Source organism: Bombina bombina, chromosome 11 (assembly GCF_027579735.1).
Source record: "Bombina bombina isolate aBomBom1 chromosome 11, aBomBom1.pri, whole genome shotgun sequence".
Taxonomy (NCBI): domain Eukaryota; kingdom Metazoa; phylum Chordata; class Amphibia; order Anura; family Bombinatoridae; genus Bombina; species Bombina bombina.
In genome coordinates, this window is record NC_069509.1 from 130,831,801 (window position 1) to 130,845,986 (window position 14,186).

General features: G+C 36.9%; 1 protein-coding gene across 1 annotated transcript in view; it reads right to left on the bottom strand.

The window, feature by feature from the left end:
* Positions 1-9,195: 9,195 nt before the first annotated feature.
* Positions 9,196-14,186, bottom strand: part of NTN3 (netrin 3) — a 204,790-nt gene continuing 199,799 nt past the window's right edge. Inside the window, exon 7 of the mRNA XM_053695263.1 lies at positions 9,196-12,948. Coding sequence (XP_053551238.1) covers positions 12,620-12,948 — 329 coding nt within the window. The 3' untranslated portion in view covers positions 9,196-12,619. The remainder of the gene's footprint in view (positions 12,949-14,186) is intronic.

A 14,186-nucleotide genomic window follows, 5' to 3' on the forward strand; every position in this document is an offset into this window, starting at 1 on the left:
AATAACAGTGATGAAGCAATAAAACAGATCCAAGTAGAAGAAATGAAATACAAGTTTATGATGCATGGATACAAGGACTATCAACTGACAGACTCGTACAAAGAAACACTGGACATGACACAAGCTCAAGCACTAAAAAAGAGGGAACTAACTAATCCTAAGAATGAAAGATTGATCTTTACAACAACCTTCACCCCTGAGAAGGTGGATTTACCACATGCCCTAGTGTGAATTTTGGAACATCATTTCAACAGACAAAGCCTTAGCTTGTGAGGCTATGGACTTACCTATAGTTGGTTATAGGAGGGCGGCCTCCTTACATGACTACCTGATGCACCCTGATAATAAATCTAGCTACATTCCTAAAACCTGGTTAAACACCATGAAAAATGGGCGCTTCAGATGCAGTGGATGCACCACATGCAGTGGGATGACCCAAAGCAATTTTTTTACACATGCATGGTCAAATAGAAAATTTGAGATTAAACATAGGGTCACCTGCACGACTAAGTATGTGGTTTACATGCTTCACTGTGCATGTGGGAAATTTTATGTGGGTAAAACCCAAGATGGTGCACAAACTAGAATGGCTAACCACCGGTCAGCAATTAGAACAGCCATAAAATGTGCAAATCTGACCAACTGGTGGCCAGACACTTTGTTCAGGGACAACATAATGTGACTGACCTCAGGTTTATTATTATTGACCATATCCCCCCTCTCCCGAGGGGGGGTGATAGAGGTAAGCTGCTGTTGCAGAGGGAGAGCCAGTGGATTTTCAGATTGGAGACTTTGATACCAAAAGGGCTAAATGTACATCTAGACATGCAGGCCTAGATTTAGAGTTTTGTCGGTAACGACCCGCGTAGCTAACGCTGGCTTTTTTCTGGCCGCACCTTTTAAATACCTCTAGTATTGAGAGTTCACAGAATGGCTGCGTTAGGCTCCAAAAAGGGAGCGTACAGGCATATTTAACGCCACTGCAACTCTCGATACCAGAGTTGCTTACGGACGCGGCCAGCTTCAAAAACGTGCTCGTGCACGATTCCCCCATAGAAAACAATGGGGCTGTTTGAGCTGAAAAAAAACCTAACACCTGCAAAAAAGCCGCGTTCAGCTCCTAAGGCAGCCCCATTGTTTGCTATGGGGAAACACTTCCTACGTCTGCACCTAACACTCTAACATGTACCCCGAGTCTAAACACCCCTAACCTTACACTTATTAACCCCTAATCTGCCGCCCCCGCTATCGCTGACCCCTGCATATTATTATTAACCCCTAATCTGCCGCTCCGTAAACCGCCGCTACTTACATTATCCCTATGTACCCCTAATCTGCTGCCCCTAACACCGCCGACCCCTATATTATATTTATTAACCCCTAATCTGCCCCCCACAACGTCGCTTCCACCTGCCTACACTTATTAACCCCTAATCTGCCGAGCGGACCGCACCGCTATTATAATAAAGTTATTAACCCCTAATCCGCCTCAATAACCCTATAATAAATAGTATTAACCCCTAATCTGCCCTCCCTAACATCGCCGACACCTAACTTCAAACATTAACCCCTAATCTGCCGACTGGAGCTCACCGCTATTCTAATAAATGTATTAACCCCTAAAGCTAAGTCTAACCCTAACACTAATACCCCCCTAAGTTAAATATAATTTAAATCTAACTAAATTAATTAACTCTTATTAAATAAATTATTCCTATTTAAAGCTAAATACTTACCTGTAAAATAAATCCTAATATAGCTACAATATAAATTATAATTATATTATAGCTATTTTAGGATTTATATTTATTTTACAGGTAACTTTGTATTTATTTTAACCAGGTACAATAGCTATTAAATTAAGAACTATTTAATAGCTAAAATAGTTAAAATAATTACAAAATTACCTGTAAAATAAATCCTAACCTAAGTTACAATTAAACCTAACACTACACTATCAATAAATAAATTAAATAAAATACCTACAATTACCTACAATTAAACCTAACACTACACTATCAATAAATTAATTAAATACAATATCTACAAATAAATACAATTAAATAAACTAACTAAAGTACAAAAAATAAAAAAGAACTAAGTTACAAAAAATAAAAAAATATTTACAAACATTAGAAAAATATTACAACAATTTTAAACTAATTACACCTACTCTAAGCCCCCTAATAAAATAACAAACCCCCCAAAATAAAAAAATGCCCTACCCTTACCAGCCCTGAACAGGGCCCTTTGCGGGGCATGCCCCAAGAAATTCAGCTCTTTTGCCTGTAAAAAAACACATACAATACCACCCCCAACATTACAACCCACCACCCACATACCCCTAATCTAACCCAAACCCCCCTTAAATAAACCTAACACTAAGCCCCTGAAGATCTTCGTACCTTGTCTTCACCTCACCGGGTATCACACCGATCCGTCCTGGCTCCGATATCTTCATCCAACCCAAGCAGGGGCTAGACATCCATCATCCGACGGCTGAAGAAGTCCAGAAGAGGGTCCAAAGTCTTCATCCTATCCGGGAAGAAGAGTAGATCCGGACCGGCAACCATCTTCTTCCAAGCGGCATCTTCTATCTTCATCCGATGAGGACCGGCTCCATCATGAAGACCTCCAGCGCGGACCCATCTTCTTCCGACGACGTCCAACTGAAGAATGACGGTTCCTTTAAGGGACGTCATCCAAGATGGCGTCCCTCGAATTCCGATTGGCTGATAGGATTCTATCAGCCAATCGGAATTAAGGTAGGAAAATTCTGATTGGCTGATGGAATCAGCCAATCAGAATCAAGTTCAATCCGATTGGCTGATCCGATCAGCCAATCAGATTGAGCTCGCATTCTATTGGCTGTTCCGATCAGCCATTATTATAGGGTTAATGAGGCAGGAGTGAGGCGGATTAGGGGTTAATAACTTTATTATAGTAGCGGTGAGGTCCGCTCGGCAGATTAGGGGTTAATAAGTGTAGGCAGGTGGAGGCGACATTGAGGGGGGCAGATTAGGGGTTAATAAATATAATATAGGGGTCGGCGGTGTTAGGGGCAGCAGATTAGGGGTACATAAGTATAACGTAGGTGGCGGTCGGCAGATTAGGGGTTAATTATTGTAGGTAGCTGGCGGCGACGTTGTGGGGGGCAGGTTAGGGGTTAATAAATATAATATAGGGGTCAGCGGTGTTAGGGGCAGCAGATTAGGGGTACATAAGTATAACGTAGGTGGCGGTCGGCAGATTAGGGGTTAAAAATATTTAATCGAGTGGCGGCGATGTGGGGGGACCTCGGTTTAGGGGTACATAGGTAGTTTATGGCTGTTAGTGTACTTTAGAGCACAGTAGTTAAGAGCTTTATGAACCGGCGTTAGCCCAGAAAGCTCTTAACTACTGACTTTTTTCTGCGGCTGGAGTTTTGTCGTTAGATTTCTAACGCTCACTTCAGACACGACTCTAAATACCGGAGTTAGAAAGATCCCATTGACAAGATAGGATACGCAATTGACGTAAGGGGATGGAAAAGTCGCGGCTGAAAAGTGAGCGTTAGACCCTTTCCTGACTGACTCCAAATACCGGCGGTAGCCTAAAACCAGCGTTAGGAGCCTCTAACGCTGGTTTTCACGGCTACCGCCAAACAAAATCTAGGCCGCAATGTTTTCTGTAAATGCTATATATAATATGTTTTGGAATCAACTCGGGATTGCTAAAATATATAGTGCATCGTATAGTTGAGATAATATTTACATGATGATAGAAATACTGCTTGATGATTGTGAAATAAAGGTTTACATGAAGTGAGGACCAATAATAACGATTTTAACAAATAATTTAAGTAATGCAAATTATTCCCTCTGTAGATTTATTTGTTGCCTTAGACAACAAATGATGATGTTGTTCGGTCCAATAACTTAATTTTTGTCCTAATATGATGAAATTGACACTAGGGTACTGTCATATCAGCATATTTGGATGGGTAGAAGAACTATATAGTCTACCTCCTGTTTGTTATTGATATTTATATTTGGCATCACGATGCGTGACTGAAGTGGTGTTAACAGCTGATTAATGTATAGCAATAAATGCTTAGGTCGATAAGATAAACACTATCGCCATTCAGTTTAATGATATAGGCCTCAGATGAACATTATTATAGGTTAGTTTTGCTAACAGTCGTGTATAGATGTACATATGGTTTGCATATGTTCTACATTACTATGGCATAGCGCTGGAATTGTGGCTCATTACGTACTACCTCCTCTTATACAAGTGATTGTCTTGTCAAATTGAGCGAAGCCATGCAATTCTAATACTAATTAGGTAGTTTGTATGTAGTCTGTAAGTTGTATATATACATATCTGGACATAGTCTGATCAATAATGATGAGTATAGAGTATTTGGATTATAGGTTTCAGCAATAGCTATTGACATCACTGAATACATAATGGACACTGATGACTAGCAAATAAGTTATCTAATACATAGTCTTTGGAGCTCATTTGACACCACTGAATGAATATCACATTGACACTAATCTCCCACATTCTGATTACATAGATACCGCATTGACAACTTTGACAGCCTGATCCCTGACACTTTTGCCGTGCTTTTAATGTTTGATTTTTTGTATTTTGATTCTCCAGGGCTGCCGTACAGACTCTCGCACATGTGCAGTTGCGCAGAGGGGACGCTACTCAGTCTGGAAAGCACATTGGTGAAGGTAACACATATAAGTTTGTTCTTTTAACTATGTACAGGGAGTGCAGAATTATTAGGCAAGTTGTATTTTTGAGGATTAATTTTATTATTGAACAACAACCATGTTCTCAATGAACCCAAAAAACTCATTAATATCAAAGCTGAATAGTTTTGGAAGTAGTTTTTAGTTTGTTTTTAGTTATATCTATTTTAGGGGGATATCTGTGTGTGCAGGTGACTATTACTGTCCATAATTATTAGGCAACTTAACAAAAAACAAATATATACCCATTTCAATTATTTATTTTTACCAGTGAAACCAATATAACATCTCAACATTCACAAATATACATTTCTGACATTCAAAAACAAAACAAAAACAAATCAGTGACCAATATAGCCACCTTTCTTTGCAAGGACACTCAAAAGCCTGCCATCCATGGATTCTGTCAGTGTTTTGATCTGTTCACCATCAACATTGCGTGCAGCAGCAGCCACAGCCTCCCAGACACTGTTCAGAGAGGTGTACTGTTTTCCCTCCTTGTAAATCTCACATTTGATGATGGACCACAGGTTCTCAATGGGGTTCAGATCAGGTGAACAAGGAGGCCATGTCATTAGATTTTCTTCTTTTATACCCTTTCTTGCCAGCCACGCTGTGGAGTACTTGGACGCGTGTGATGGAGCATTGTCCTGCATGAAAATCATGTTTTTCTTGAAGGATGCAGACTTCTTCCTGTACCACTGCTTGAAGAAGGTGTCTTCCAGAAACTGGCAGTAGGACTGGGAGTTGAGCTTGACTCCATCCTCAACCCGAAAAGGCCCCACAAGCTCATCTTTGATGATACCAGCCCAAACCAGTACTCCACCTCCACCTTGCTGGCATCTGAGTCGGACTGGAGCTCTCTGCCCTTTACCAATCCAGCCACGGGCCCATCCATCTGGCCCATCAAGACTCACTCTCATTTCATCAGTCCATAAAACCTTAGAAAAATCAGTCTTGAGATATTTCTTGGCCCAGTCTTGACGTTTCAGCTTGTGTGTCTTGTTCAGTGGTGGTCGTCTTTCAGCCTTTCTTACCTTGGCCATGTCTCTGAGTATTGCACACCTTGTGCTTTTGGGCACTCCAGTGATGTTGCAGCTCTGAAATATGGCCAAACTGGTGGCAAGTGGCATCTTGGCAGCTGCACGCTTGACTTTTCTCAGTTCATGGGCAGTTATTTTGCGCCTTGGTTTTTCCACACGCTTCTTGCGACCCTGTTGACTATTTTGAATGAAACGCTTGATTGTTCGATGATCACGCTTCAGAAGCTTTGCAATTTTAAGAGTGCTGCATCCCTCTGCAAGATATCTCACTATTTTTGACTTTTCTGAGCCTGTCAAGTCCTTCTTTTGACCCATTTTGCCAAAGGAAAGGAAGTTGCCTAATAATTATGCACACCTGATATAGGGTGTTGATGTCATTAGACCACACCCCTTCTCATTACAGAGATGCACATCACCTAATATGCTTAATTGGTAGTAGGCTTTCGAGCCTATACAGCTTGGAGTAAGACAACATGCATAAAGAGGATGATGTGGTCAAAATACTCATTTGCCTAATAATTCTGCACTCCCTGTATGTAAGTCTGAGGATGGGGGCAACCCTAAAATGTTCACTTTAGAAAATGATTTACTTATTACAAACGGAGAGTGCCTTTTTTCTTGAGAGATTTGTTTGCTGTGCTTTAAGTGCACCCCGGAGGCTGAGGAATAATAAGAGAGTGCTGGATCCACTTGGGATATTTATATACAGTATATATATATATATATATATATATATATATATATATATATATATACAACCACACAGTTGTATCAGTGTTACCAGTTACATAAATCTATATCCAAAGATATTATGTATCCATGTGCATCTATAAAAAAGAGAAAGATTTATCTTGTGACTTGTTAAATATATATAAATATATATATATATATATATATATATATATATATATATATATATATATATATATATATATATATATATATATATACACACATAGATAGATAGATAGATAGATAGATAGATAGATAGGTAAACACTGTCCTGATCTATATATAAAAATCTAATTAATGTTAATAAAGGAATAAAAAGGAAAGTCACTCCTTATATATATTTAAATACATAAATACACATGTAGATGCACATTTATATACACACATACACATATATAGACACAAACATATATATATATATATATATATATATATATATATATATATATATATATTAGTCCTTTCCATTCAAACATCTTCTCATATACCATGATCCTTTATTGTATGAATAATTGTTATCAGATAGTGTATATATGAGTGTAACACTTTATTTTAATGTATTTATGTTGTGTTTGGTGCACATTTTTATTTATATGTCTGTATTTTTGTGTGAATGGTTTAAACACATATATACAAATATATACAAACACACATATAAATATATACACACATATGTATACACCTATGAGCCCTTCCTAGTCAAACACCTTGACATATAAAATATCCCTTTTAAACAACGTAAATATGTTGTTGTTTTTTTAAATAGATATACTTGTAATACCATTATCTATCACTTAAAAGAAAATGTAATAGCTCCACCTTTTACTGTATGGTCATCATCGACTCTTAATTTCCAGTTCTCAACACTCATTCTCACACTTATACATACATGAATGTCAGTGTATAAGAAATCATTGTAAGTCTTGACATTTCACCTGCCTGTTCCTCTCCTTGCACCTTGGACAACAAAGGCTCATATTAGGCCAAGAGTGGCATGTCTCAAGGATATAATAATTTATCATGTTGGTATTCCTGCTTTTTACAAATAATGTTCTTTTACATTTAACCAATTAATTGTAACAAAACATGATGTTCTATAAGCGTTTCCTGAAGTGTGTGGGACATCTTAAACACTATGGGCTAGATTACGAGTTGAGCGCTATTTACTGCTCTCACTAATGCGTTAACTCAACGCATACAAAAAGCCAAAGTTAGAATATCGCAACCATGTTAACCTATTCCCCTATAGAAGTCAATGGACAAAAAAAGTGGGGAAAAAACTAACACCCTACTCGCTCACAAACCTGATCGTATTTTCTCATGTGCACTAACCCGACATGAAATATTAATATTTCACATTCCAATGTTCTTGACATAGAAGAATATGTTCTGATTTTTTTTTTAAATATATATTCTCTCTCTCTCTCTCTCTCTCTCTATATATATATATATATATATATTTAGGTATAGATATATACAGATATATATAGGAAAAACTATTTAAAAATACTTATAATATATTTTGCTATCTGAAGAACATTGGAATGTGAACTATTTACAGTAAATATACCGTATAACACTTTATTTACCCAGGACATACTTGAAAATGAGAGAAATCTCAATGTATCCTTCCTGGTAAAATATTTTATAAATAAATTAAATTAAAAATGAATATTGCATAAATATGGTTTAACACAGGGGTGGGCAACTATCGGCCGTCAAGATGTTATGAACTACATCTCCCATGATGCTTTGCCAGCATTATGGCTGAAAGAGCATTATAAGAGATGTAGTCCATAACATCTGGAGGGTCAATAAATGCCCACCCCTGCTTTACATGTTTTCATCTACTTGACTGCAAAGTGCTCCAATGCACTTATATATATATGTATACATTTGTATTTATGTGTTTATATGTGTATATATGTATGTAAATACATCAATTCAGATATAAATACATATGTACACACACATATATATACATATATATATACATACATATACATCTTTATACATGTATTTTTCTGTATCTCTATGTTAAAGCCCTTTGCAGCCAACACCTGAAACCTCATATCTTTGAGCCCTTATAACGTTTTTGTGCAATATTTTTTTTAAATATTTTTTATCAGATAGTGTTATTGAGTCTAACTGTAATTTTAAATGTATTTTTGATTTGTTTTGTGACACTTTTTTGTGCAACAGTTAACCATCGTAGAGTAAATTGCGATTGTGCTCACGCTTTCACATTTACTTTTAACTTTTTAATACGAGCGCTCCTTCCAACATGCGCAAACAGCTGTGATAAACCCTATATCGCTCACGCCCAACAGTTAGCGTGCCACTCGTAATCTGGCTCAAAATTATTTCAGGGTTTTGACTCCTTAATTATGCCAAAAAGTAGCTGACTGATTATTTTGTACCACAAAAATTACCTATGGTATTCTCTGGCATGGTTATTTTTTCTGATTAAATTACATAATGCACATTAATCTTTCTCTTATACCAACAAGCTCTTCAATTGACATGAAAAATATGGAAGGAGATAGTTTTATTAATATAATTCTGGCAAAAACTGTGGTGAAAGTATCATTAGAATAAACTATTAATATTATTTTGCTTAAAATTAATGTGACGCTTTCCATATCTTAAAATAAATAAAAAAAACAAAGAGGTCATATCATTTTTATTTATTGACTGTGTTTCCGTGTTGGAAAAAGTTTTTAATTAGGCGGGAGCCTGCTCCATCGCCGCAAGAAGAGAGGGAAAGTAAGATAAGATATACAATATCATTTCATTGCTTTGAGAAACAACGGTGAATCCAATTGGTTTTGTGAATTACGGATGAATGCTACAGGAAGGCATATTGTGTATGTCTTCAGCCATAACAGTGGAATTATAAATGTGCACACTTGCACTATAAAGTGTGAGATATAAAAGCTTGTGCGGTACATTATTCCATAAAAAAATGCGAAGTGTTTAAACCCAGCGCATGTCCAATATTTATACATTTGGATTGTTCAACTCGATATCAGCACGTAAGCTCAATGGTTAAAAACAAGGTTGTCTTAATTGATGCTCCTACAATTCGTAACACAGAACGGAGCGGTAATAAACAGTATATCATTGGATATAAATCACAAGCTGAAATGTAGTCCCTTTTGGGGCTTAGTTACCCTTCTCAGTTGCAGTCAGGAATGATACAAGCCTCTCTGGTAGCTTTGATAATAATAAAACCCACTAACACAAGTTTGTGAAGATGAGTAAGTTCCTCCTTCCCCCCCCACCACCTCCATATATTTCAGTTCAGCTCTATAACGTGATATATGAATTCCAGAATGACATTCCAAGTTCTGGTGTAATAACAGTGGATTATCTGTATCTACTTGAAAGATTAGTAACTTGCACGTTTAGTATTTACTTAGATGACCAGTTTGAAATAGATGCTATGCTATGGCAAGTGGTGCTAAGGCTATACTCCTACATGGTGCCTACACTTTGTTCATCAGTGTTTCAGTTGCCTTCTTAACATGACCAGTTGTAGAAGACCTAAGCAGACATTAAAAAGCCATCTTTATTGTACACGGAGTGATGCCAGTCCAGAATACATGGCAGCCCAGCTTTATGTTCCTCTACTCATAGACCACATTTCAGAGAGAAATCATGAGTAGGGGGCATGGAAAGCAACTGAAAAAGTTGAACGGACCTAACTGACTTTGAATACATATTTTACACAGTGAGTACTAAGTATTTATGTGTACTGAAAATAAGATTATTATTACAAATCATCAAAACAAATATAATTACCGCTTTGCTGCCAAAGAGGCCTGCAATGTAGAATCCATGGCGTTGAAGCAATGGAAATGATTAAATCCAGCGCTAAAGGATATGTTATACTGTTCTGCATATAAGAACATACTTTACACACTAGCAAGACAACTGTGTCCCATAGTCACTTGTACCATTAAGGAAGACGCTATGGGTGTTTTCTTGAAACACTGGGTAACTGTACAGTTCTCTAAGGGCCCTTCATTGTTAGGTAAAGTTATACGATACTGAAGAAGACTATAAACAGTTATTTTTTTAGTAATATTATTCAGGGTTTAAAGGCCATGTAACCCACATTTAGAACATATCATTTTAAACAACTTTCCAATACACTTCTATTATCTAATTTGCTTTGTTCTCTTGGTATCCTTTGTTGAAAGAGCAGCACTGCACAACTGGGAGGTAGCTGAACACATCAGATGAGCCAATGACAATAGGCATATGTGTGCAGCCATTAATCAGCAGCTAGCTCCCAGTAGTGCTTTGCTGATCCTGAGCATACTTAGGTATTCATTGCAATAAATGATAGGAAGAGAATGAAGAAAATTGAATAATAGAAGTAAATCAGAAAGCTGTTTAAAGTTGCATGTTTTATCTGAATCGAGAAAGAAAAATGTTGGGTTTCATGTCCCTTTAATGAGATGGGCAGCAACAGAATTCATATGAAAGGAAGTAAACAGATATTGTGTGAACGGAGTGCCAGCCACATTCACACCATTTGAACACAAGGGTCTCCTGTATATTCTGCACCAACCACTACTAGCCAGGGTTTTGCAGATCCTCTCTGGTTATTACAAATGTAACTGAAATAATGGGAAAATGATTACTGATAACCATATAATTATCAGCCATATAGTATTAGGTACTCAGAAATGCACCTTCCCAAAAAAATTAAGAGCTGCCCACTGTTTAGATATTTGTTTTATACAAAATATGACTGGTGGGATTTTTCCCATGATCCCCTTTAATCTTATACCCTACAGTACCTCTTTTTGTCAAATAATGTCCTAGGCAGCAATATGTTACTAAATTCTGATTTAAAGGGACACTGAACATGCAATTTTAAGCAACTTTCTAATTTACTCCTATTATCAATTTTTCTTCATTCTCTTGCTATCTTTATTTGAAAAAGAAGGCATCTAAACTATTTTTGTGGTTCAGAACTCTGAACAGCACTTTTTTATTGGTGGATAAATGTATCCACCAATCAGTAAGGACAACCCAGGTTGTTCACCAAAAATGGGCCGGCATCTAAACTTACATTCTTGCATTTCAAATAAAGATACCAAGAGAATGAAGAAAATTTGATAATAGGAGTAAATTAGAAAGTTGCTTAAAATTTCATGTTCTATCTGAATCACAAAAGAAAAAAATTGGATTCAGTGTCCCTTTAAATTAACTGAAGATCAAATAAATCAGGTCACTACACAAAAATTACCTTGATTTCTAACGTATTGTATGACTGCTGTCCTTAAAGAGACATGATAACCAAAAGTTGGAGCACTTGAAAGCAATGCAACATAGTTGTAAAAAGCTGACTGAAAATATCACTTGAACATCTCTATGTACAAAAGGAAGATATTTACCTCACACCCCATTGTAAAGAGACTTTAGGCAGCCAGTCAGGATGCTTGTCCCAGGACTGCTAGGGAGTGTGCATCTGTCATGTTATATTCCTATTCAGTTTAAGTAAGTTCTATGAAATCTCATGAGATTTCAGTGAAATTTCATGAGATCACAACAAAGGCAAAACATTACCTCACCACTGCTGATGCTGATTGGCTATTGTTTTAGTTTTTTTCTAACTTGCAGCTGGACAGCAGCTGAAGTATAACTGTACACAGCACTTACTCTGGTGAGCTGAAGAAATGTTGATGTCCAGGTGATATTTTCTTGTCAGCTTTTTAAAGTTATGCTGCATCACTTTCAAATTGATTCGCATATGAGAATTATGTCCCTTTAATTTTGAAATTAGACATATAATTCTGGTTTAAAATTAATTGGATGTTATGAGAGATGTGTAAGTGTTAGTTCTACATGTGGAGGTTTATTTTATAAACAACTCTAGCTTCAGTGGGGAGACTCTACAAAAGTCTATAAGTCCTTTGAGAAGAAGTCTCGTTCCACAGCAGTGGATCTCGTCTGGGCTGCAGCCCAAGGACATCTGCTGTTTTAGTGCCTCCATCCCTTGGGAATATTAAGAGGCATATAGTCACAAGCATCAGGTCTTTTATATACAGAATTTAAAAAGTCATTATTCTCGGATCTCTTTTAGGGTTTCAGACATTTTCCTTTTTTCTCTTTGCGTTGTAGTTTCCTGAGGCGTCGGGTCCATGCATCCCTCCATTGGATGACAAGGCTGTTTTTGTCAGCTGTGAGGCCTGGTCTCTCTCCTGGTCCATCACTGCTACCCATTACTAGATACCGGCGGCTTAACTGGATCTTGGGGCATTTACACGACAGGTCCTTAATGTGGATCCACAGGATATTGTCACCACGTTTAACCCGGTCATCTCGGCACTTATACACAGAAAGCACATTAACTGTAAATTTTGCCCAGGATCCTACCATCTCCATCTCCAAAACATTCACCTGAACAACTGCAAATAAAGAGAAATAGGAGTTAGTTTTTCATTGAAGAATAGAAGCAAAAAGTAAAAATGGTAAAGATGAGGTAAAGTTGGTTCAGAGTTAGGTTCAGACTAATAGCAATAGACATTGACATTAAGGGGTCAATTTACTATATGTCGAGCGGACATGATTCGCTGTAGCCGGAAACTACAGGTGTAGAAAGCAACATCCGCTGCTTAATAAATCTACCCCAATAGCTTGAACCCCACATTTTTTTCTTTCATGATTCAGATAGATCATACAATTTTAAACAACTTTCCAATTTACTTCTATTATCTAATTTGCTTCATTCTCTTAGTATATTTTGTTGAAGAAGCAGCAATGAACTACTAGGAGCTAGCTGAATGCATTGTTTCAGCCAATAACATAAGGCATATATGTGCAGCCACCAATCAGCAGCTACTGAGCCTACCCAAGTATCCTTTTCAACAAAGGATACCAAGAGAACAACACAAATTATATAACAGAAGTAAATTCGAAAGTTGTCTAAAATTGCATGCTCTGTCTGAATCATGAAAGAAAAAAATTGGGTTTCATGTCCCTTTAAAGGGACAGTACACAGTAAAAATGTTTTGCCATTAATGTGTTTTAAATGACTTGTTATACCAACAGTAGATAATAAAATATTTGAGAAATTGCATTTTCATGCTTATTTGTGTATATGAAGTAGCTGGTTTTATTCTTTAAAACCACAGCCTATTACAATGGGTTGAACCTTAAGGTAATATCAGATCTCATTATGTTATAACTTTGTGTACACAGACTTGCTTCCTTATCTTATATTTGTCTGGAACACCAAAGCTCAATACATAGAGAGAACAATGGAAAATTATCATTTTATTACTTAACTATCCTGCATCCCACTGAGAGTGTAATATCTTCTGCTGGCTGTGTTTACTTTCAATAGCTTATACTCCAGTATCAAAACTTTCAGTATAGGTGGCTATACTACAGGCTAAATCAGCTATTTCAAATGCTGAAATAGGAGTAAAGGAGCTAATTGTAATCAATTTAATACACTCTAGAAGGTAAAAAGGAACATTGGGAATAATTTAAAGGGGAGAATTTTTTTGGGTGAACTGTCCCTTGGCTATGAGCAAATAGCAAAACAGAAAAAAAAAAGTGAAAGTGTAGTTTAAATGTCCGGGGTATGCCTCAAAAGTTAGTCTTGACACTTCTATTTACAATAACATTAAAACAATTAAAC